This window comes from Aythya fuligula, chromosome 23, assembly GCF_009819795.1.
Source record: "Aythya fuligula isolate bAytFul2 chromosome 23, bAytFul2.pri, whole genome shotgun sequence".
In the NCBI taxonomy this organism is placed as follows: Eukaryota; Metazoa; Chordata; class Aves; order Anseriformes; family Anatidae; genus Aythya; species Aythya fuligula.
Genome location: NC_045581.1, coordinates 7,166,733 through 7,188,402, shown reverse-complemented (window position 1 = coordinate 7,188,402; position 21,670 = coordinate 7,166,733). Strand labels below are relative to the sequence as shown.

At 38.7% G+C, this 21,670-nt stretch overlaps 1 protein-coding gene across 1 annotated transcript in view; it reads right to left on the bottom strand.

Annotated features, from left to right (window-relative positions):
• Positions 1 to 2,721: 2,721 nt before the first annotated feature.
• Positions 2,722 to 21,670, bottom strand: part of CLIC4 (chloride intracellular channel 4) — a 29,214-nt gene continuing 10,265 nt past the window's right edge. Inside the window, exons 2-6 of the mRNA XM_032202095.1 lie at positions 16,312 to 16,421; positions 10,717 to 10,842; positions 9,293 to 9,399; positions 7,783 to 7,964; positions 2,722 to 6,981 (exon numbers count right to left, since the gene is read on the bottom strand). Coding sequence (XP_032057986.1) covers positions 6,817 to 6,981; positions 7,783 to 7,964; positions 9,293 to 9,399; positions 10,717 to 10,842; positions 16,312 to 16,421 — 690 coding nt within the window. The 3' untranslated portion in view covers positions 2,722 to 6,816. The remainder of the gene's footprint in view (positions 6,982 to 7,782; positions 7,965 to 9,292; positions 9,400 to 10,716; positions 10,843 to 16,311; positions 16,422 to 21,670) is intronic.

Here is a 21,670-nt window from a genome sequence, read left to right as displayed (position 1 = left end):
TTAAACATACTCTTGATTAATGAGTCACTAAATCCACCCTTTCTCCTGGAGACTTACAGAGACAGCAAAAATGTTTAGACATTCAGCTCATACTTAGCTTTCATTGTAATGGGTGTCCAAAAGCCTTCAGGCAACCACGTCAAATGAGTTCTTTTTCTATCCCACTGAATACAAAGGTTTGTCCACTTTTCTTTTTCCTTCCATAAAAATCTCAACTGCACTCTGACAAATTGATTATACCAGCAGGCTCTCCTTGGCCTTTTAGCTACTGTATTTTGCTGCTGTTTATAAGAAAACCGATTTGAGGAAGTAATTAGAAAATCATTTCTGGATTTTCCACACCATAACTAGTAGTATGGAAACTTTTGGAAAACAGTCTGTTCTAGCCTCTTTGCAATAAAAAATGGAGTTTGAATACATGTAAAGTGTGCTCGTTGCTGAAGGAATAAACATAGACAAATCAGATCTTCTGAAATGCAAGCACCACCCCTGCATAAAATACGGAGCTACACTAACAAAATCAGGAAACCGTGTGGCCAGTTAGGTTGGAAAAAATGCTTATTTCTAGCTAATTTCTAGGAACTTCAGTGAAACATCACAAAAATAAGGTGATGAGCATATAAAACAGTATTTCCATACAAGATGCCAATACTTCAAGGCCAATGCCATTAAAAAAAAAAAAAAAAAAAAAAAAGAAAAGATGAACCAGCACTTATGATCTCCAGATCTTCATGTGGCTTGGCTGGCAATTGTGCAATCAATTGTGGATACCCCATCCCTGGAGGTGTTCAAGGCCAGGTTGGATGGGGCTTTGGCCAACCAGATCTAGCGGGTGGCATCCCTGCCTAAGCCAGGGGGTTAGAACTAGATGATCTTTGAGGTCCCTTCCAACACAAGCCATTTTGTGATTAAGCTCAGTCAAAATAGGCCAGAGTACAAACAAGAAGAAAAACATTACTCAAATATAACTGGGGTCTAGCTAAAGCCTGTTGACGTTGGAAGAGGCGGCACAGGAGAGGAAGAAGAGGAGTGACAAAGCACAATAGTCACTGCAGTACAGATTCCACTTGTCTCAGTCCTTGCAACTGAGCCCAACAGGTACTGACTGCTTTCACAATTACTACATATCATAATTTAGGTGGTTCAAATTCTAAACCACTGGAGTTCATTGCAAGAGATTTCCAGACTAATTCTCCTAGGGAACACACCAATACTTTTGGAGAGATAAGCCAGAGCTACGAAACCTAGATTCACATCAAGTTCATAATTATTTGGATGAGAGCCGTCCTTGAGAACAGGGAGAATGCAGTGGTCAGAGATAGACATGAAACGTTCAGCCTCACCTAGCTCCCCTCAAGTTCTCCCCATTGCTCACAGACAGCAGCTACACAGAACTGTTTGGGAATGGGCTCCATAGCTTTCACTGAAGCCAAAATCCATCCATTTCTTGCTAGGACATCCAGTAAGAACCTTCCGCACCAGCCTGGGTACCTGAAATGCCTTAAAACAACATCTAGCAAAAAATAGAAAGGTTATCAGCTGGATGAAAGCAGCACTTGCAGCAAATTTTAATTATATAAAATATTTATTGTACATCCTAGGACGATTGTTTGTGCTCTTCAGGACAAACACCATCTTCGTAGCTGAACACCATTCCCTTTCTGTACGCTCTTCACACAAACAGCATGTTACCTTGCTTTACAGTCCACACGATTGCATTTTGTGGAACTATGTGACCAAACCGAAACAAGGTAACTGGAAATCTCATTGCAAAACCCAGCTCTGATCACAGACCTCCTGGTCAGTAAAATAATACAGGGATACAAGCATGTAATCCTACCCAGGGTTTAATTGCTGGATTTCCTACTCCTTCGAGCACAGCCATTGCTTTCCTGCACACGCTCGAACCCAGATGATAGCATCCCAGATTACAGGCTCCAGGAACGTCTTCTGGATTCCACACATTTCCTTTCAAAAACAAAATGAGACCCAAGATGCACCTCAAACACTCACAAGACAGACAAGAGATTGACATGATAACGCTTAGGAAGTTTTCTTCAAAACTTCCACTAGCAGCTGGTGGTCTCTGCCCTGGAGACCTAATACCTACTTACACTCAGATTAAAAGCAGGGGTGTATGGTGTTTACCACAACTAGTTTAGACATACTTACAAGCTAAAGACAGTGAGGAACCAGGGCTGAAACTCAGAATAAGAGCACCAAAATCCACAATCCAAGATTTCTGTAGAGACGTGAATTCAGTCTCGACTCTTGAAATGCCTAGTTTTAGTGGATTATTTGGGTGTAAACAAGTTTAAAAATATATATATTTTTGGATGTATTTTTAATCAAATTTTCCAGTTTAACTTTGAGTATCTAGTGTTCTGGAGAAAAACAAGCTATCAAAATGTATATTCTTAAGTGTTTATACTTAAGAATGTGGAAACCTGAAAGGGGGATCAGAGGGGAACACAAACCTTTCCAAAGTTTCTGTAGGATAATTTAATGTTTTTCAACTTGTTCTGTTCCTTTGTTACGGGGCATTACAGCTAGTAATAACATAAAAAAACAGCATGTATTCTGCCTTAAGTAAAAACAGAAGGCCAAAAATTGAGAGTATAATTAACTATAAACTTATCCTGAAGTTTAGCACACCACATTCATGTCATAGCTTACACATACAGGAACTTAGTCTTCAAAAACAATAGAAAATCTGCTTGGTAGTGAAAATATAATTTTATTTTTAACAATAGCTGCCAGCAGTATACTGGTATATCTGTAAAAGACGTTCAAGAGAGTGAAAGACATAAGCAAACTACAATAAATTGTATCAACTCTTCAAGTATTTCTGCAAACAATGCTCCAATTCTTGATATCTTGTCTTGGGAGTCTCTATATCCTATTCTGCTCCACTCTTCTCCCATCCTCACACCTCCTCCCTCCAGAAACAAAATGTAATAGTGGCACAGGTTCTGAGGCAGATTACATATTTTTCACTTGGAATAAAGCTTTCTTCTGAAGATATTAATTGGATGTGTTCAGATAGTATTCTGAGTGGCAAAGAGTAAAAAAAAAGTTGACTGTACTTAGCCACTTTTTGTTCTACATTAAGATAGGCATCAGTGGGTTTGGCTCAGGCATCTTCAATTTATTCATGTCTGTGTTCCTTTGATATGAAATGCTAATTTGCTACTTTAGCATAAAAACTTGATTACATCTCTCTTCTTATCATGGAACTGCACGCAACTCTCAATCAGTTTAGACATGCCCATTGCGGAAAAAACACCAATTTTATGGGAAAATGCAAACGTACAAGCTACATGGCTGTGACTGTCAATGAGGGACATTTACAGAGACCAGCAGTGAACAGTAAATGGATAGGAAAGTTCTGGAGTGCATGCAACTGTTTCAGAAGTTCGCATGCCTCTTGTTCAACAGGCAGCTGGGTACACATAAGAAATCTCTTCAAGCAATAAAGCTTTGTTAAGAAAAAAAATCATGCACATTCTATAGTCTGGTCTCCCACACAAAACCGGGGTGAAGATGATGGATTTTCCCTTTATGTTCAGGAAACAGAAGTCACCTGTTTTAATGGAAAATTAAGAATATTTCAGCTTGAGAATAGAGCAAGTTATTCAGCATGCTAATACATGCAACCAACTTGCAAACTGGAATGCCTACTTGAAAGGGTAACTGCTGTTTTTAAATTGTAGAAGGGGCTAGAAGCATCATTTTAAATTTAAACAGGGGGTAGATTAATTGCTGTTTGATGAAATTAAAAATGCATTTAAAGATCAGATTGTAAACAAGTTGACAGAAGTCAAGAATTTACATAGTTATGAAAGGGCTTTTTTAATTAATGTGGGGCTGGTGATTGGGGCCAGATGAAAGTGCTCTACCCACACCAGACGCTAAGGCTTTTACACACCACCCTAGCTATACTGTGCTGCTCCGAAAAGATCACCTACAAAGGTGAAAGCAGCTCACCCTCCATTAGATTCCTGGACTCTGCTGAAGCCAGCAAGAGGCTGGCCAGCTTCTGCCACAACACAATAAAGCTGTGCAATAGGAAGCCAGAAAGTAATCAATTCCTTTCACGTTGGACAGTTAACAGCTATCATATGGTAATCGCCTTAGAAATTACTAACCTGGCCCTCATTTGAATTACACCTATAAGGGAAAGGCTCTAACACTCAACACTACATTGTACTGAGATAAAAAATACATTACTTACAGCAAGAGCTTCAACTTTGTTTACAAGCTTTCAGACACAATCATTAAAATATTTAATGCTGAATATAATGTATTACAAGTGTTTGAAGATTGCCTAAAAAGTAGAGAGAATATATTACCTACACAAGACAACATGTCTGGTGTTTCAACAAGTTAAGTATTTGTGTGCATTGATATGCAGGCAGCACACACACTAGAGAACTGCATGAAAGCATTTTCATGTTCATATGCACAGAGTTGTCTGGTGTATTGAAGCGTGCACACGACGGCTAATTTGCTTTCATAAAGAGCAAGGCCTGATTACTACAACCTCAGACAGCTTCTAAGGGCCATCATGATATAGGTTTTAAATCAGGGTTAAAAATTTAACAAAACTATGCCCACAATTACATTGCTTCCTATACTGTTTTTAAAGGTTAACTACAGGATGGCAAGGAGCACCAAAATAATGAAGGCTTTTTTTTCTTGTTTATTTTGTTTGTTTGTTTGTTTTAAACCTCTATATATCATTAAAAAAAAAAACTTTTCTCTAACAAAATAACATGTCATTCCTTTTTCTAGATGCCACGTATCAAAGACTGAACCCCTACAAAGGATTAGTATGGCTGAGAAACTTTATTCAGGATGAGAATGTGATGTTAGAATACAGTAATTATTAAAAGGCTACAATTAATTCTTCCTAACCAGGTCACCCTGCAGAACTTACTTTCTGTGCCTCAACACTCCTGTAGTAAGTTATAATAGGGTCTAGATGTATCTACGGTTGTCTTAGAAAGACATGTAACAGGATTGTTAATTGCCTTTATATTGCAATTCTAGTTCTAGGAAGGCAAGACAAGGCACCACAAGCCATGTATACAAATACAGATCTTTTACTCTAATTTTTCTATGTCAAGCTAACATCATGGGTATATAAAGTAGCAAAAGCAGGATGCTTAGAAAAGTCAGGCTGGTTTTCATAAAACCAGTGCTTACCAAAAAAAAATAGTGTATAAAAGTGTTTATGTGAGCATTTTTATGTTATTGCATAATGTTAAATATTCCAAGAACAACCTAACAGGAATAGCACTTTCCAGCTTCTAAAATCAGTTAAATATAAAAGTATCTTTACAAAAAAAATAGGTATAAGTCTAGCTTTCTTTGGAGTTGTTTATGATGGCCTTTTAAAAAATAACCTAGCAATTTATTTCATGCATCAAAATTTCTTAAACAAGAAAACTATTCACCTGGTTTAGAAATATTTGAAAATTGATTTTAAAAAAATGCAGTGCTATTCCTCAGTGTTGCTGTAAAAAGATTATGTATAGTAGTGCAATGATTACGATTATGCAAAGTTGCAATCCAGGTACACAGACAAGCAATCAGGATAAATTCAATGTACGGACTCATTTCCACGCACCATTTCTTTACAAGAGAAATTAATAAGTTTCCTTTCAAAAAAGAAAAAGGAATACTATAATTTAAGGCAAATGTTATCTTTAAAGGTCACTTTAGCTTTCTTCAGGAAAAAAAAAATAGCTTAAGAAAGTTCCCAGAAAGTTCCAACTTTAACGGCTGTCAGTGTTCAGTTTTATATCACTAATCATTGCACTGCTATTCACCATATACAGTAGCTACCTATCAACTATGACACTAATGTTTACATGTTTTGTTTACGACAAAGATTTAAGTAAATATCACCAGAAAGACCTATACAGAATAAAGGCTCTTAACTACCAAAAAGAAAGCCACTTGCAATTTTTAAGGTGAACAGATGGCAAGCATCCAATTCTTTTGGTTTCATGATGTTAAAGGGCATCCTGACAGTTATTCGCTGCAACTCAGAACTTGGGGCAAGTGTAAGCTGATGTGTTTTGTGTTTTTTGTTGTTTTTTTTTTTAAATCTCAAACTCTTGAAGACATAGCTAAATGCTAGCTCTGAACTGTGAGCTTCTGGCTATAGTGCATAAGCCTAGATTCAAACTTCCTGATGTTTGAGGTCATTCAAATCCAAGTTTCACATCTGAGTCCATTCTCAGCCATCACTGTGATTGCAAATCCAAGAGAAATGTGTGTGTGTGATTTGTTTTTAAAAAGCCAAATATTCCACACATGGCTTTTCTGGGTAAGTTCCCTTCTATATGCAAAGAGGATAGACGAACAGGTACAGGTCAATGTGTTGTAGATACGACAACTGTGTATAAATCTTCTGGAAAAGCAATAAATTCCAAAATACATAAATATTCCTGGTACCATATAGCAAGACAGTATCCTAGACCATTTCATAGACAGGGATCAAATGTTTGCAAGGAAAAGTAGCAGGGGCAAGGTAACTCTTCTTGCTAAAGAATCCAGAGTTATCCCAGTGCAACATTAACATAACTGAGTTAATGATATTCAGACTTGCTATGAAAAGAGGTAAGGAAAAACAAGGCTATAATTAAGTCTGCAAACTTTAGGTAATTACTGTACCTGGTCTATCCACCATTAACTTTGAATAACTGCAAGTTCATGCAAAAAAAATGCTATCTTATATGGAAAGAGCAGTCTGTTAGAAGCATTGTTATGGAATATGTAAGAAGTCATCTCTTTTGCAAGTGTTGTTTACTTAGTGAGTCTCTTGGCTACATCACTGTAAGCTATTTCAATTTCTTTGTCTCCAGGACAGGTATTGGTGAATTCATCCCTGCTATAAGCATTTGTCAGGTATCTCCAAATCCCTGTCATTTCCTTGGGAATCTCAAAGTTGCGGTATTTTTTGGCCACCACCTAGAACAATAACAAAAAAAGATAAATGTATACATTTCAGCATAAACAACTTTTCCATCCCTCATCACTCTCTTGCTATGTAACCCTTCCAACATGCTCAGAGTCACTTCTCAATTCTGTAGAACCTGCCCCTCTGGGATATGCCTGGACCTGGCAGCATACTGCCTCACATAGTCTTTAATTTGTCCTCTCCAAAGTAAATACTTCCGCATCCAGGCAAAAGCTTAATCTGTGGCTCCATCTGCAGTACAAAACTGACAAAGATCATTGGAGTGAGTGAAAAGAAGCCAACCCATGACTACATAGGCACATCTTCACTCCCACAGTTTTCCTGTGCTACTTCCTCCTTTCTACACCTCTGAACTGGCTTTTTTTTTTTTTCCTTTTACTTCCTGCATCGAGGTATTTACACTATTACTGTTAGAGCAGTTTTCCCTACCTGTATAAGAAGAGGACATGCACTTCAACATTACCTGGTCACACGACATTCAATTTCCTTCTTCTACCTCATTCGTTTACATATTGCAACTTCCTCCTGTGACCATATTGGTCAGCACAGTAAAACAGGATTTAGCTTGTCCCATTGTATCATCTACTACCTGACTTGTCTATTGGTTTACACCTTCATAGAATTCAGCTGCTCTACTCCTAAAGCCTTTGTGAACAGTACCTTCACATACTGTTAATATTGCAGTTAAATTTACATGGGAGCATGGTTGAAATGAATTGGACTCCAGAATGTCATAAGACTATAAGCATTTTTTTCCTTAGTTGTCATGTAACTACATACAAGTCATTTACCTTGACAATGTGTAGTTTGGGTAGCAGGTTGCAGTCTGCTAGTGTCATCTCATTGCCATCCAAAAACTTGCGAGTAGAAATTGTAATATCTTCCATGCTATTCTCATCTATTTCATCAGGAAGAGGAGAGTTCAGATACTCATCCAGTTTCTGGAGGGTTTTCAAGAGGCCACGTTCTAAGGCTATTGAAGAAGGAATAGCTTTAAGAACAAAAAGAAAGCCAAACTACAGCAAGCAAATTTCAAAGCAAATTAACATTTGGGATACTGATACTGGTACCAGACCTGAAATACAAAATCCACATCACTGTGGTACCCAGAAGAGATTATACAATGAAGGATTTCTAATCCTTGCACAATTTTGGTGACAACACCTCTGCTGGAACTGCAATTGCAGTCACTTGAAACACTAGTAACAATGAAACAGAACTAGAGTCTCTTAAATATCACACTGATACAGGTTATCTCAAAGTTAGTTTATATACGAGCTTGCACTAATTTGTAGCACTGTAAGACTATTCACAAATGTTTATTTTTGGATTAAAAAGTGGCTTATGTCAGTTTCTTAAGACTCTTCCTAACTGGCTTAAATTGTAGTTAGAATTAAGTTAAGCTACATAATCTGTTTAATGTCACATGCTCAGCTAAGAGGCACAACTAAGCATGCAGACTACCCAGGTTTTTGAAACACAGCAGCAGAGGGCAGCATAACCCATAAAAACAAAAAATATTTCTCATTAAGAATATTTGCAAATATTTTGGAGCTCTCTGACTGAAATAGAGCAGAAAGGCATTCTGATTCCCTGAATGAAGTTTTCCCCTCAAACTACATTGACCATAAAAGATTTGTACTGAATGACTTTAAGTCCTAATTGCACATTCTTTAACTCTTATTAACCTCGCACCTTCCATCTCCTATGTTCTCTCCACATTGAAGTGTCTTAATTCTTCACATAAACTGACATAAACTAAGCTCAATTCATCAGCGTGAATAGGAGCACTCAGTCACAGAAAGGTCAAATATCAAGCGTGCAGTAAGGCCTCATCAACTGGACTGGAACTCGGTCACTGCATGGAATTTGGTTCTGGATGTTAAAATCATTACTACTTAGTTCAAGACTTTTGAATGGCTGTTGCAGAGAGAAATTTCAGTGTTAGGGACTTGTACAACACATGCACACCCTACTAAAATACCCTGCTTGTAAGAAAAGTGGACGGAACGGTTCTTTTTAAAACAAGCTTTAAGAGACTTGAAGGGGTGCAAGAATGGAGTGAAGTCCTTCTCCCACCCATTCTCCTCTGCCATACACAGAAGGACATGCTTAGTATAAGGGTCTAAGAGGAGACACAGAAGCATGTAATGAGCTTTAAAGTTCTTCATGTTTCCATCCTTTCCCAGTCTTACTGGGAAATAAACCATTTTATCTTGAAGAGTGAGACCTTTCACATAGCTCTGAACAACACAAGAATATAATAATGCAAGTACGGCTATCAGCCCTCCAGTGACATACCTTCGTTAGCCTCTGGTCTAGAGTTTTTTATAAATGCAGAAAATTTGGCAAATATATCCATTCCAGCAGTGTTTGATTCTGGGTGCTTTGGAGAAAGTTTTAGGTACCTAAGAAGTAAAAATAAGTAGATCTACAGCACATTCAGCAGAATGACGATCATCATACATTAACTAGTACAAAATGACTTTTTTTTTTTTTAAATATTCTATATCACATACATTTACCAATTTATCCATTTTCAGATTTATGTGGAGAACTTGCTTCTTATGTGCATTATCACACACTTCTATTTAAGTTCAAGATTTTTAACTCCAACTTACCAGAGGAAAAACAAAGCACATTTCTGCCTTCTGATTTAAACATTTGCTTTAAGCAGTGTTTGAAACAGACAATAGCAACAAGAACAAGCTCCTTTATTCTAGCATAGCTGTGTTGCCAACAGGACAGATCAAACAGGTAGAAAATGAAATATACTCTTGCCCATTTTCTGTTTGCAGGAGATTTTTTTTTTCCAAGTTATGATCAGTTGTCCCAGAAAATCATGGACCCCAAACCTTTCAACAAAAAAGTAAAGTCTTGCCAAGCTTTAAAGACAGAACAGTTCATTCTGCTAAAGACGGTGTCTGCATTTTGCCACTGTCTCCCAGTTGAGGTAGAAGAAAGCAAACAGTTAAGAGAAACCTCAAACACATTTCCCATGTTTGTGCTGTTTTATTTAATTATCTCAAGAAGCGTTCAGTATTTTCAACTACACTTCCCAAATAGTAAATACTCTATCTCCAGGTTTCATCATCATGCCCCATATGAAGGAATTTTTACAAAAATATTTCCAATTTGCTTTTAGCAATCATTTCTGTACAATTACCAACTGTCAATCTGCTTATAAAAAGCTGGAAAGAATAATGAAAAAAATAGTATTAAATACAAAGTTCACTGATACTCCTGGTGAGAACAAGAAAATTACAAGTTTTTAGAAGCTTACGTAACACCTTACTTCTAGAAGAACGACTGCCCTTACAAGCCTCCAAAAGGAGGTGACATCTTAAAAATCAATTTCTACCATGGTTCATTACTGAGTCAGGGCTACGTTTTGTGTAACAGGCTCATCTTAATTTACATTATTTGGACACACCATCAGAATGGCCTGCCATAGTCATCAAAAGGAAAAGTCATTTAGTCTGAAAAACTGCAGGTGACAGGAAGGGTGACAGGACTAAGAAAGGACAATTTTAAAATAAGTAAATGTCTTTCAATATAAAAGATGGAAGAGCTGGAGGGACAAAAGGTATGACAAACAAGAGCTCCAAGCTATTATTGAAATCTAAGCTGCAGTTTACTGATGCTGAAGAACTTATTGTTTCAGTGCAGAAAACCCCTGAGAACACTCCATCTAATCTAAAGTGAGAAATCATTTTAAAACTTACTTTGGTGGAGCCAAAACGTCTTCCAGGAACTCTTCAATCTTATTCACATCTGTTTTCACCTCACCATTATAAGTTATGAAGGGTGGATGAGTGCCTGGAGCCAAATTTTGAAGGTCTGCTGGTTTTCTAGGGTGAAATACAAACAAATACAAAGGTAAGCTTGGGACACACATTACCCTATCTTTCAATGATAGGGTCTCAAAAGCAGTGTGTGAGGTTTTCCAGTCCTTGGCATTTCAGAAAATATATCACCAGTTTTCTTAAAAAAAAAAAACAAAAAAAAAGTTTAAAACTTAGTTAATATTTTCTTTAACAATTAATTTAAAGTGCTTAAAAACTACTGCTTTCTCCTACCTTCTGGTTACCTACTTTTCCTCAAGTCAATTGTATAATGTTGAATAGTGTGGCTGGGATTAGGTCTTATGTGCTATTACCACCCCCCAATACTTACACGCTCCTTCCCAGCGTATGCAGTACAGAGTTTATACAGAGTGTAATCTGCTATCAGTGATAATCCTCCCTCATTACACGTGGCTTCTCTGGAAATAAGCAATGCAGGAAGAGCACTACATATAAGCCATCTACTTGCACCCACTCTCCAACTCTAGACAAGGTGAGGTGCTTAAGAACCATGTTTAAAAATGACACCTGCAGCTTCCTCCAGTGGAAAAAAAAATACAAATAATATCAGCACACTTAGACAAGGGGAGGAGAATCCATGACGTTACCATAACAAAACCCAAGAGAAAAGCAGAATCACGCTTAAAATACTTAAGACATTTCCATGCAAGTCAGTTTTGGTGATACCTCTTGCTATTGGAAGACTGACTCCAGCTCCTTTTATACCAATTCTTACCAAGCTAAGCCAGTCAAATGCAATTTGCTCTTCTCTCCTCTAATGGGCCTTGATGTTGTAGTGATGAGTGACAGGCATTACTTCAGGGGTCTGGATGGCAGCTGCACATACACACCTAACTACTCGTTCACCCCTAAATGCCTAACTCACTCTGTAATGTAAAGCTCTCACATAGGCCTTAGCAGCAGGTCTACATGCAAAGCTGGAGTCAATTCAGCAACGTGATGTGGATTCATTAGAAGCTGTAGAATCCAAAACAGACTAAAAAGCTGCACTTTTTCTCCCAGTAAACCATTATATTGTTGGTTAGTCCCATGATAACTGCAGCAATCTCAGTATAGGCAGAAATACAGTTACAGTACCGCTGGGCACGACAGCGGCAGCACCTCCTTCTGATGAAGCTACTGACTGCAGCCCAGAAGACTATCAGAAGAACAAATACTGAATGCTCGAAGAACCTTTTCACATTGTAAAGGGCAGCATGCAATTCCTAGCTCCTCAGACCACCCCTGTGTACTAATATCTGACAGTGGAGGCACAAGGGTGCACCTACATTTCTGGCAAGTTAACCAGAGCACCCACTAGATGACGACTACCACCTCTTGCTAATGCGCTGGACAAGGAACAACAAACGATACCCAAATCGAGCAGAAAGTTTGCTAAGAAAAAGTTACCCCTTCGTTACTGTTTGAACAAATCCAAGCTGGAGCATCACCCTTGACCTGGTCTGTACTTCGCACAGCGCGGCCGTGACTCTGGAGCCGGACCTGCTGTGTACTGGAAAGCCTCCAGACCACACAGGGCAGGGAAACCAGCCCACCACAGCCACGGCCAGCCTGGTCGGCATGGGAAAGCTTCCAGGGACAGCACTCAAACTGTCCGCACACACAGGTACGAGCCTGTTCTGTGGAAACCTACCTTCCACGTTCTTACAAGATTTGGATTCCCTGCCAGGACTTCGTGTCCTGCCCACTACCGAACCAAACGGCACTTGGGACGGCTATCAGCACTTGGCTGAACATGTAAAACCTGCATGAGACAATGGATTTTCATACTTAAGAAAATTAACTTCCCTGCTTTTAGCCAGGTGACAAAAGTCAGATGTTAATACAAGAATTTAACCATTTTCAATCAATTGTTAAGCTTCCAAGAAGTTCCTTCTCACTATGAGTTGTCATTGCCCTCTCACTGTTAGGGCTTAAAGTCTGTCATAGGCTAATGCTCCAACCTTAGCTTAACACTTCATTTAAATACAGCTTTGTAACCCACAACAATTACAGGAAGTCATTGTGGCTCACTTCCAATTTTGCATCTTGCCTAGATAACATTCCTCAAAAGGAATATAACTTTAAAAACTGACACAGGCAAGACCTCCAGATTTGTACTAATGCTATCAAAGGAAAGACTGAATTTCAGAAGCAAACTAGTCTAATGAACTAAACAAAGAAGTTTTCCAGAGAATCAGAGTGCATCTCAAGGATACCAGAACATCTCATTGACCCCTCCTGCCACTCCAGTCGCACCATCTGCATCTTTCAAAGACAGCAGAGATTAACATACCGCAGCCAAAGCCTAGACATTAATACTGGCTTCGACTTCCAGTTTGCTGCTCTTGGCAGTAGACATTAAACAAACCCTGGCTAACCACATACAAGCCACAGCTTCTCGAGCACCGTAAGTACACGGGAATATCCTTAAAAGGCTGTGAGCACAACTTCCCTTAAAGAACACCATTAAGATATATAGTGAAGGTTATTTCAGATATGAAATTGGGCAGTTTAAAGCAATTCCAGGATAGTTAGTACCTGCCCCAAAGCATGCTGAGGTATTTGGAGGTAGGACCACATACTTAAGTATCTGCCTATCACTAGCTAATTAAATGGGCAAACTCTTTAACATCAGAGCTCAGCTACAGAATAGCTACAAACATCTTGTGGCTTTGCCACAAGCCAGAATAACAATCAGTGTTTCAGTAATTTCTTGAAGATCAGACAAAAGCCATCCCCCAAATTTAATATGCTCTACTGTGATGTGTAATTTAGACAAGTATTCAAACAAGTGTCTGAAGAGTTAACTTAAAAAAAAAAAAAAAAAAGCAAGGAAGAAAAAACAACACAGGAAACACATCTCCAGTTCCTAAGTTGCTGAAGTTGCATTCACCTCTGAGCAGTCTTTAGTATTTACTAAACTCTTTATTTAATTGTTGTCTGTCAACATAATTGTAAAACTACACAATCAAGATGTTTAAAATAGGATTTCAAAACTTAACTGAATGCAACCTGGCCCTGAGTGTTGTGACAAGCCCAACAATGTCCTGTGACTGGTTTACGTACTGTAACTGCTCTAGTCACCAGAACAAGTCAGATCTCTGAGCTCTGAAATGCTGCTTCTGCAAAGGGGAAGAATGAAGTCTCTGTCTGGCTGAACAGAAGCAAGAAACGCATTATTTCTTTGAAAGAGCTGTGCTTCCCTCTTCATTTGCCTATGTGCATGTTTTGTCCTAATAGTAGAGCCGAGGACTGCAAAACTCTTGTTAGCACAGTACGATGTTCAATGCAAGCACAGAAGGGAAAAATACATGCTATAAAGTCAATCAGAACAGACTCATTTTTTCCTGTGTCCCAAAGTATTAACTTGTGAACTTTTGTATCCAATCCTGACCTTTTAAGCCTCGCAAACAGAGCTTGTCTAACTACTGAACAGAAATTACACTGAGCCTGAAACATGCTTTTCAAGTAAACCTGTCTAACCAAGTAAAATAAATGCAAATGATAAACCATTACTACCCAGGATCTTGAAAAAGTTTATGTGTTTCCTATAACAGGAGGGAGGGGGAAAAAGAAGAGAATAATTGGCTCGAACAATGAAGTTGTTAAATCAGTTTCCTGTGAAATATTAGAAGTACAAGGGCAAAAACTAGCACCTATAGTCGTTCTGGTAATGCTAACGGGGTAAAAATACCATCATAAAACATTTCCACTTGAGCAGTTTGCTGAACTTCATGTTCTGCAACCTACACTAGACTACAACAAGATATTAGACAATTCAGAACATTGTTTTGTTTGTTTTTCTCCTGAAGCTTTATTCAAAGCCTACAAGGAATCAAGTTTGCATCATCATCTATTCAAATCTGAATTAGCTTCAACGGTCCTTATTTTCCTTTACCAGTATGCAAGGAAAAATAGAGTTAATTTGACCTATTCTTGTGCATTCTTTTTTTTTGAATTTTGGACTCATTTTGTGTTTTCCCCTTCCCAACATAAAAAAGAAAACCTGAAAGAAAGTTCTCTTGTGTAAGAGAGAATTGTAAAGGACAATTTTAAACATCTGCAAGCAATTTTAATTCTAAACATTAGTTTTACATCCCATCATGCCCCCATCCAATCAACTCAAAGATGCCAAACAAACCCAAATAAAGCCAATTCAATAGGGATCTTTGGCATTTTAATGATATTTCTCAGACTAGTTCAGCAGTACTAATGCTTCAAAGTACAAAACGGTTCTTTTAACCTTTTTCTAATTTTTCCCCAGATGACTGCAAAAGGTTAAGTAATGCCATCATTAAAAGTAAAGCAGGTCCAAAACCTATAAACAACACACAAGCACAAGCTCTGCTCCTGAGGTTTCCACAAACCACATGCAGTGCTACATGGAAGGTATGATATATTTGGTTTGTGTGTGCTGGCAACAGTGTTTGCAGTAATACCCCACATCAGACAGAGAAAATCTTAAAGCTGCTACAAATGCAAACAATTGACAAAAGCTGCTTTTTACCCCTGTTTGAGGGGTCTGCCTCACTCTTACTGCACATAGAAATATTTAACACTCGCTGCCACTTCAATGCTGGCAACTGAGACTTAGGTAACACTGGTATACTAAAAAGCAGTATTGTCAATCAAAATGGAGGGGGCCACCAGAGGATGTGTTATTTCTTGAAGAAAAAGCAAAACAAGTCACCTCCTTGAAAAAAAAAGTTAGAACTGGAGAGGTTAATCCTAGGAAAGTTTACAGATTTTACACTTGATTTGTTGGAGAATGCTGTGTATTGCTATTGGCTTTATTTCTGAAAATAAGATTTGCAAGCACTAGCAGCCTCTCCTCTCCAGAGAGTTCAGTCACTAACATCACGTTAGTGCTCTGAAAGCATTACTTCACATCAAAAACAAATACAAGGCCTCTGCTGAATATAGCCATACCGCTTCTAAAACCTTAGGAAATCAAGATTCCTGGATTCATATCTCATCCTTCTCATCCACTACTTCAAAGATAGCAAAGTTATAGTTTAGGTGACATGCAGCATTGTGACGTTTATTCTTATGCATAAGAAGCAATACTACCTTAAAATCTTTAAAGAGAGGAATAGGCTGCACCTTATTTGTGACAGTTATCCAATATTCGTTGCAGATTTGATCTAAGATTTGTTGATCCAAAATACTCACCTGGCAGTTTCTACTTGTGGGGTCTCAATGTGAAGTTAGTAAGATTCAGTATTCAGTTATAAGAATCTTCATGTCAGCTTTTAGTTTTACAGAAGAGCATCGTTTATCAAATTCAACAGAATTTATTGGACCAATTCTTTTTGATTATAACTGCTTGTAACATTTAAATTAAGGCTGTTGCTTAGTATCTGAGGACTTTTTTAAGTTTTGGAAAATAAGACGTGAGATTTAGAAGTTGCTGACAAATATTTGTTCTACCAGCTGTACTGTTGCTTTTCAGATAAACCAAATATTTCTTACCTCTTCAGGTCAACTGTTGTGACACTAAACACCACTCCCTTCAGCCAAAGTATCATGAACAGCCTCTGAGAAAAAGGACAGTTTCCTATGCTTTCACCATCGCTGCCAGCCTGCAGAAGAGAACAGAGCACGACTATTAGAAGACAGAACTGTGCCATCTACAGGTGCTCACAACTACTAAAAGATCTTTAGAGACAGTAACAAAACAAACTCTATTGCCCGTGCTGTCTTCACATCACTAGCTCTTCTAAAGACCCAACAAGCTTACAGTCAAACCTAGGGTCATCTTGCAGGAACACTCCTTTCTTCTCAAAGTCCAGCCAATGTACCTGGAACAGATATCTTGATGGCACCTCCATATAATGCATAAAGATAAGCAACCTCAGAACATATCAACTCATTTCCTATACCAGGAAGGTATGCCTGGACTTCCACGTCATTTTGTTTCCGTGTTTTTTTATACCTGGACCTTCCAGTGATTTCTTTTTTTTTTGTAGCAGACATAACTAGGATTTCATTACAGTCAAATTTACAAAAGCCACGCTTTTGACATCAGTTTTCTAAAGTCAACATTGTTCTTTGGATTTATTCTTTATACCTTCTTCTACAAGGCACAGATAATTAACTACAGTCATCTTCCAATTTACTGCTCATCACACTGTGTAGTCCTGCTGAGACAACTGCAACCAGGAGCTACAGAACTTCATTGTGCTGCAGGTGCTGTAAGGACGGACGTAACTAAGTACATAGGGACTGAGCTGCCAAAACAGTAATATTCCAAAGACAGTTTTTATAGGCAATTTATCAACAAGCCTTTGTCCTTCCACAACAAAGTTCTATTGCATAATAACAGTAGGCCACTCCAGGGCACCCAGCGATGGCATGCATCTCATGATTGCTCTGACAATGAAGTACGTACTGCTGAGTTGGAAGATTTTAGTATTAAAGTAGGCTAGAATTAGACATTGGAATCCTCAAATCCTGTTAAAAAAATGAGCTTTTGAATAGAAAAATCGATTCAGTTCTTAAGACTGAGTATGTCAGATTATCTTGACATGTACTTTATGTCAAAAAATTATAGAATCTTGCTTATTATTATTAGAATATTTCCAAGAATAATTTTCATCAATGAAATTCTCAAGACCTAGCTAATCCTTTCATTGTTACTATTACCTGTTCCCTAGACAGCTTTAAAACACGTTGTAAAATATGCTGGCTGTACTCCTCTGAGAAAGTACCCAGGACAATTATGTTTACTAAACACCGCATAGTCACAATTGGAAGGGCTAAATACGAGGCCTGGGCATTGACTGGTAGAGATCCATCTTAAAAAAAAAAGAAAAAAAATAGTTTAGGCACTCATGCAAAGGAATTGCTTTTTCTTCAATTCTCTGCCAGTTCCCAGCCATGCACTGAGCAGGGGCCCCAGCGGGGAGAAGGAAGAAAGACTGAGCAAGTTAAAAAGACTAACAGCAGGATTTTCAAAGATTGGGTAAAAGCTTTTCAGAGAAAGTGTCTTAAATTCAAAAAGCTATTTTATAAAAAAAATCAACTGCCTTTCCACAGATAAGCCATCTAGGCATATCAGGACATGGGGATTCATGGCTTACAATACCTCAAGTTTATGCTTAGTTGTGGACATTATATAGAGCCATTTTTTTTCAAACATTTACTAGTTCCACTAATGAAGGTTAGAAAGAAGAAAAGTTGGTGGGTTGTTTTTGTTTGTTTGGTTTTTGCCTAAGTTACAAATTGCCTCCATTTTCTTGGGAAAGGAAATAAAACTGGTAGCTAATTAGCAGTATTAGATTGCCTTCAAAGCTGGCACATGACTTCTCAGTGTCTGGGAGCCTAAATTCTAAAAGCACCGACTGAAATGCGAAAAAAGGCAGTCTGGTTACTCAGGCCGTTTTGCTTTATACTGCTCAACACACAATTTTCTATTGAGCACATAACCATGGAAAGGATTGTAGCATTGTGGATGAGCGTGTTCCTACCTCACAACCTGCTAATGTGAAGGAAGAGCTCTCTCTGCGGTGTATTTCCAACAGATGTATGTTTTTACGGGTGTTAATATTTAACCACAATGCCCATCCCTCCAGATCACAGTGTATATTTCAGAATTTTCCACTGAAGTGGTTACTGTGTTTACACTGGAACAGACACTTTCTGCAGTTGAATTATGCCAACGTAGATTTGCACTTGTTTACTCCCCCCAAAAAACACCTTCAACGCATGTAAAATCACCTCTTTTGAAAAACATTGAAAAAGACACCACCTCATCCCATCTGAGTAAGTACATACATGTATATTTTCCTGCCCAGTCTAATCGTTTCAAGCAGAAACGATTCTTTGATTCAGAATCGAGCCCCATCTTCAAGTTTTACACCAACTTCACCAACACTACGTAACACAAGGCACAGGCAGGAACAGCACAGGCGGGCACGTCCCATTCTGTTACGCTGTCCCCCACTCCCTCAGGCGGAAAAGCCACCACACGTTTACCATAAAGCCACCACACGTTTATCGTAGAAGAGAACATGGGCATCTACCGGGGTGCAGCACCAAGACCGTGCGGCCGTCCCCTCAGCGCCTTGCAGCAGCTGCTCATGCCGCCGTCCTCAAGGGGCTCCGTGGGGCCACCCGCAGCAGCTCCCCTCGCTCTCCTTTCCTTCAGCACTTCTGACCTCGAGACCAGAGCTGGTGCAATACCACATGGCCAGAGGTCTTGTCTTATACATCCCATGTCTTCTTTCATGTAATACAATTCCACCACCGAGTTTTATCATTTCCAGTGGAAGATTAAAGAATTGTGACTGGAATAAACCAATCTCAAATTCAGGAAGCATTTTTGCTTGTACTACCAATGCAATCTTAGTCCATCTGAAACCCAAAACAAAACTGCTTTGAAGTCACAGAACTGAACAAAAATAAATCAAATTTTAAGGCATAGCACAGAACTGTGGCCTTCATTGAAGCCCAGTAACAAACCCAAAGCAATTCTTAATGAGGACCAAAAAAGGTGAAATGCATTTATGCTGTCCCACCAACTTGTACAGAAACTTTTCCTCTCTCTCAATATAAGCATAACATTCAAAATGAACAAACAACATGATCAATATCACCTACTTTTGTTTAAGCATTACAGAATTTTTAATTACTTTAAATCAGAGAAAAAGGATTACAGCCCCCTACCAAATAGTAATTTTATCAAAACCTAATGCATTTTCAAAGCTGCAACCAAACAGCTGAACTGAGCACAGACTTTTATATCTACATTCAAAAGTTTGTCCCACTTCTGCTCCAAAAAGTCCCGAGTTATTCTGAGCACATACTGGAAAAGGAATGCGGTCAGAACGCCAAGAAACTTCTGGCTTCGATGCTCTTGCGCCAAGGAATTCTGCTATGTAACTGTTTGCCCGAGAGGCCCGTTTTTTATCTTCCTGTATGTGATGCACTGAGAGCTGCAGCCCAGATCTGTTACAACCGCCACCACGAGCAGCACAGCGCTGGCAGGGCAGCACACGGTTCTCCTGCACATGGAACTTCCCTGGAGGGAGATGAGTTTGGTAGCTGCTGAGTCTCTGTCAGAGTCGGTGCAGGCTGATCTTCCCCCTGGAATATGTATCTGTGTCGGCAGTAAAGTACCTTTAAATATTGCAAGAATATTCTGATGTTCCACATGACTAGTCCTGCAGGGGATTATCATATAACAGTCATTTCTCAAGCTCACTGCTAGAAGCTAGAAATTTGGCAGTACCTGGTCTTTTAATTCAGGCCACAACATACCAAGGTATCTTCAGTCTCTAGTGCTCAGCCTCTAATCCTCAGCACCATCAGACTGAATATTAAACGTTGACTTCTCTATATGAACATCAGTCTAGATTATTTGTTACTTCAACAAGATTATACTCATTCTATACAGAAAAGCTAAGGACATCCAGTTGACTTGAATGAAGTTGTGTTACCCTCCAAACTGACCTCAACTAAGAAATACCTGAGAAGATGACAAAATGGACCTCACGTTACTTGTCAGGTGCTGGGCAGAGAAAGGGCTGGGCAGCCCCTGCAGCACACAGCGGGCAGGACTGCATGACAAACCGGGCTGCTTTTAAGAACAGAAGAGTCACAAGGCAGTAAAACAAACCAGTGTGCTCCCTGAGAAGACAATCTGATTTATCATAGCCCACAAACTTAAAACGACTAGCAACTTCTAATGGCAAGTACCTCAGATCATGCCAGCTACCTGAAGAAAATGATCTGCTTATCCCTCTGCCCAGGAGGCTCGGCTCAGCTGATCCAGGTGGTGCAGAAGCCACCGCCTTTCTCTTTCCCCAAAGCAGTGATTTCATTCAAATTAGATCGTCTTTTCCGAAAAAATTGAGAGTCTAAGTAATCATACATTTTTCTAACAGCTAAATAAGCTAACAGAAAAAAAAAAATCAATTAAAATTGTGAAATATTTGTGTTTACAAGAGCATAAAAATTAACTTGACTCCCACCACAATGACCTGCATGCATTTACTTTACCGAGGTAGCACTGAGGCTTACTGCAGACTAACAGAAATTGACAAGAAATTAAACACTCAAAAAGACCCATAGCCCTCATTATATAGTATACAGCTAAAAGACTTGAGAGTAAAACAGAATTCTAGAAATCTTTGGTCCTGAAGGCTTGCAAAATCGTTTCCAACAGCAATCAGTTCAAAGGAGCATATTATGATTTTCCCAAACTGCATCAAATGACTGCAGAAATAAGTAAAGTCAAAGTGATGGGAAACGCAGTACAGCTCAGGCTCTGCCTATAGAAATAAAGGCAAGAAAGGGCAGGGCAGTAGACCACCCCCCCTCAGGAATGAAGAACCATCAAAGCAATCTTTCCCAGATTTGATATACCAGGAAGAGGAGGGAAAAAAGTTTTGTTGAAGAAGGAAAAATCCAATTAAGAAACACATCACAGAATACTTCCTGAGGGGAAAAGAAAAGCAAAAAACACAGGTGTCAAAGCTAGTTACACCCCCAATAAAGTCTCCACTGATCTGAACAAGAAAATTGAACTTCAGCCCAGAGGATTAAAGTTCAAATTCAAGTAAACAGACTAGAAAAAAAAGTAAAATGAAAAACAATCTCTATTTCAGTTCTAACTAATAAAAAAATCTGCTGGGAAATCTACAAGAGAAAACAGCATGATATATACCCATTACCTCAAAACAGCAGATAAAAATCACTCTCGCACAGTAAGCTCATTCAGAAAATGAGCAAATTAATAATCCTACATGGATTAGTGTTTTGAGAGGAAACAGTTTAAAGTAAACCAACAAAGTGATTCAAGTGAAAAACAAGCAGCAGTTCAAAACCC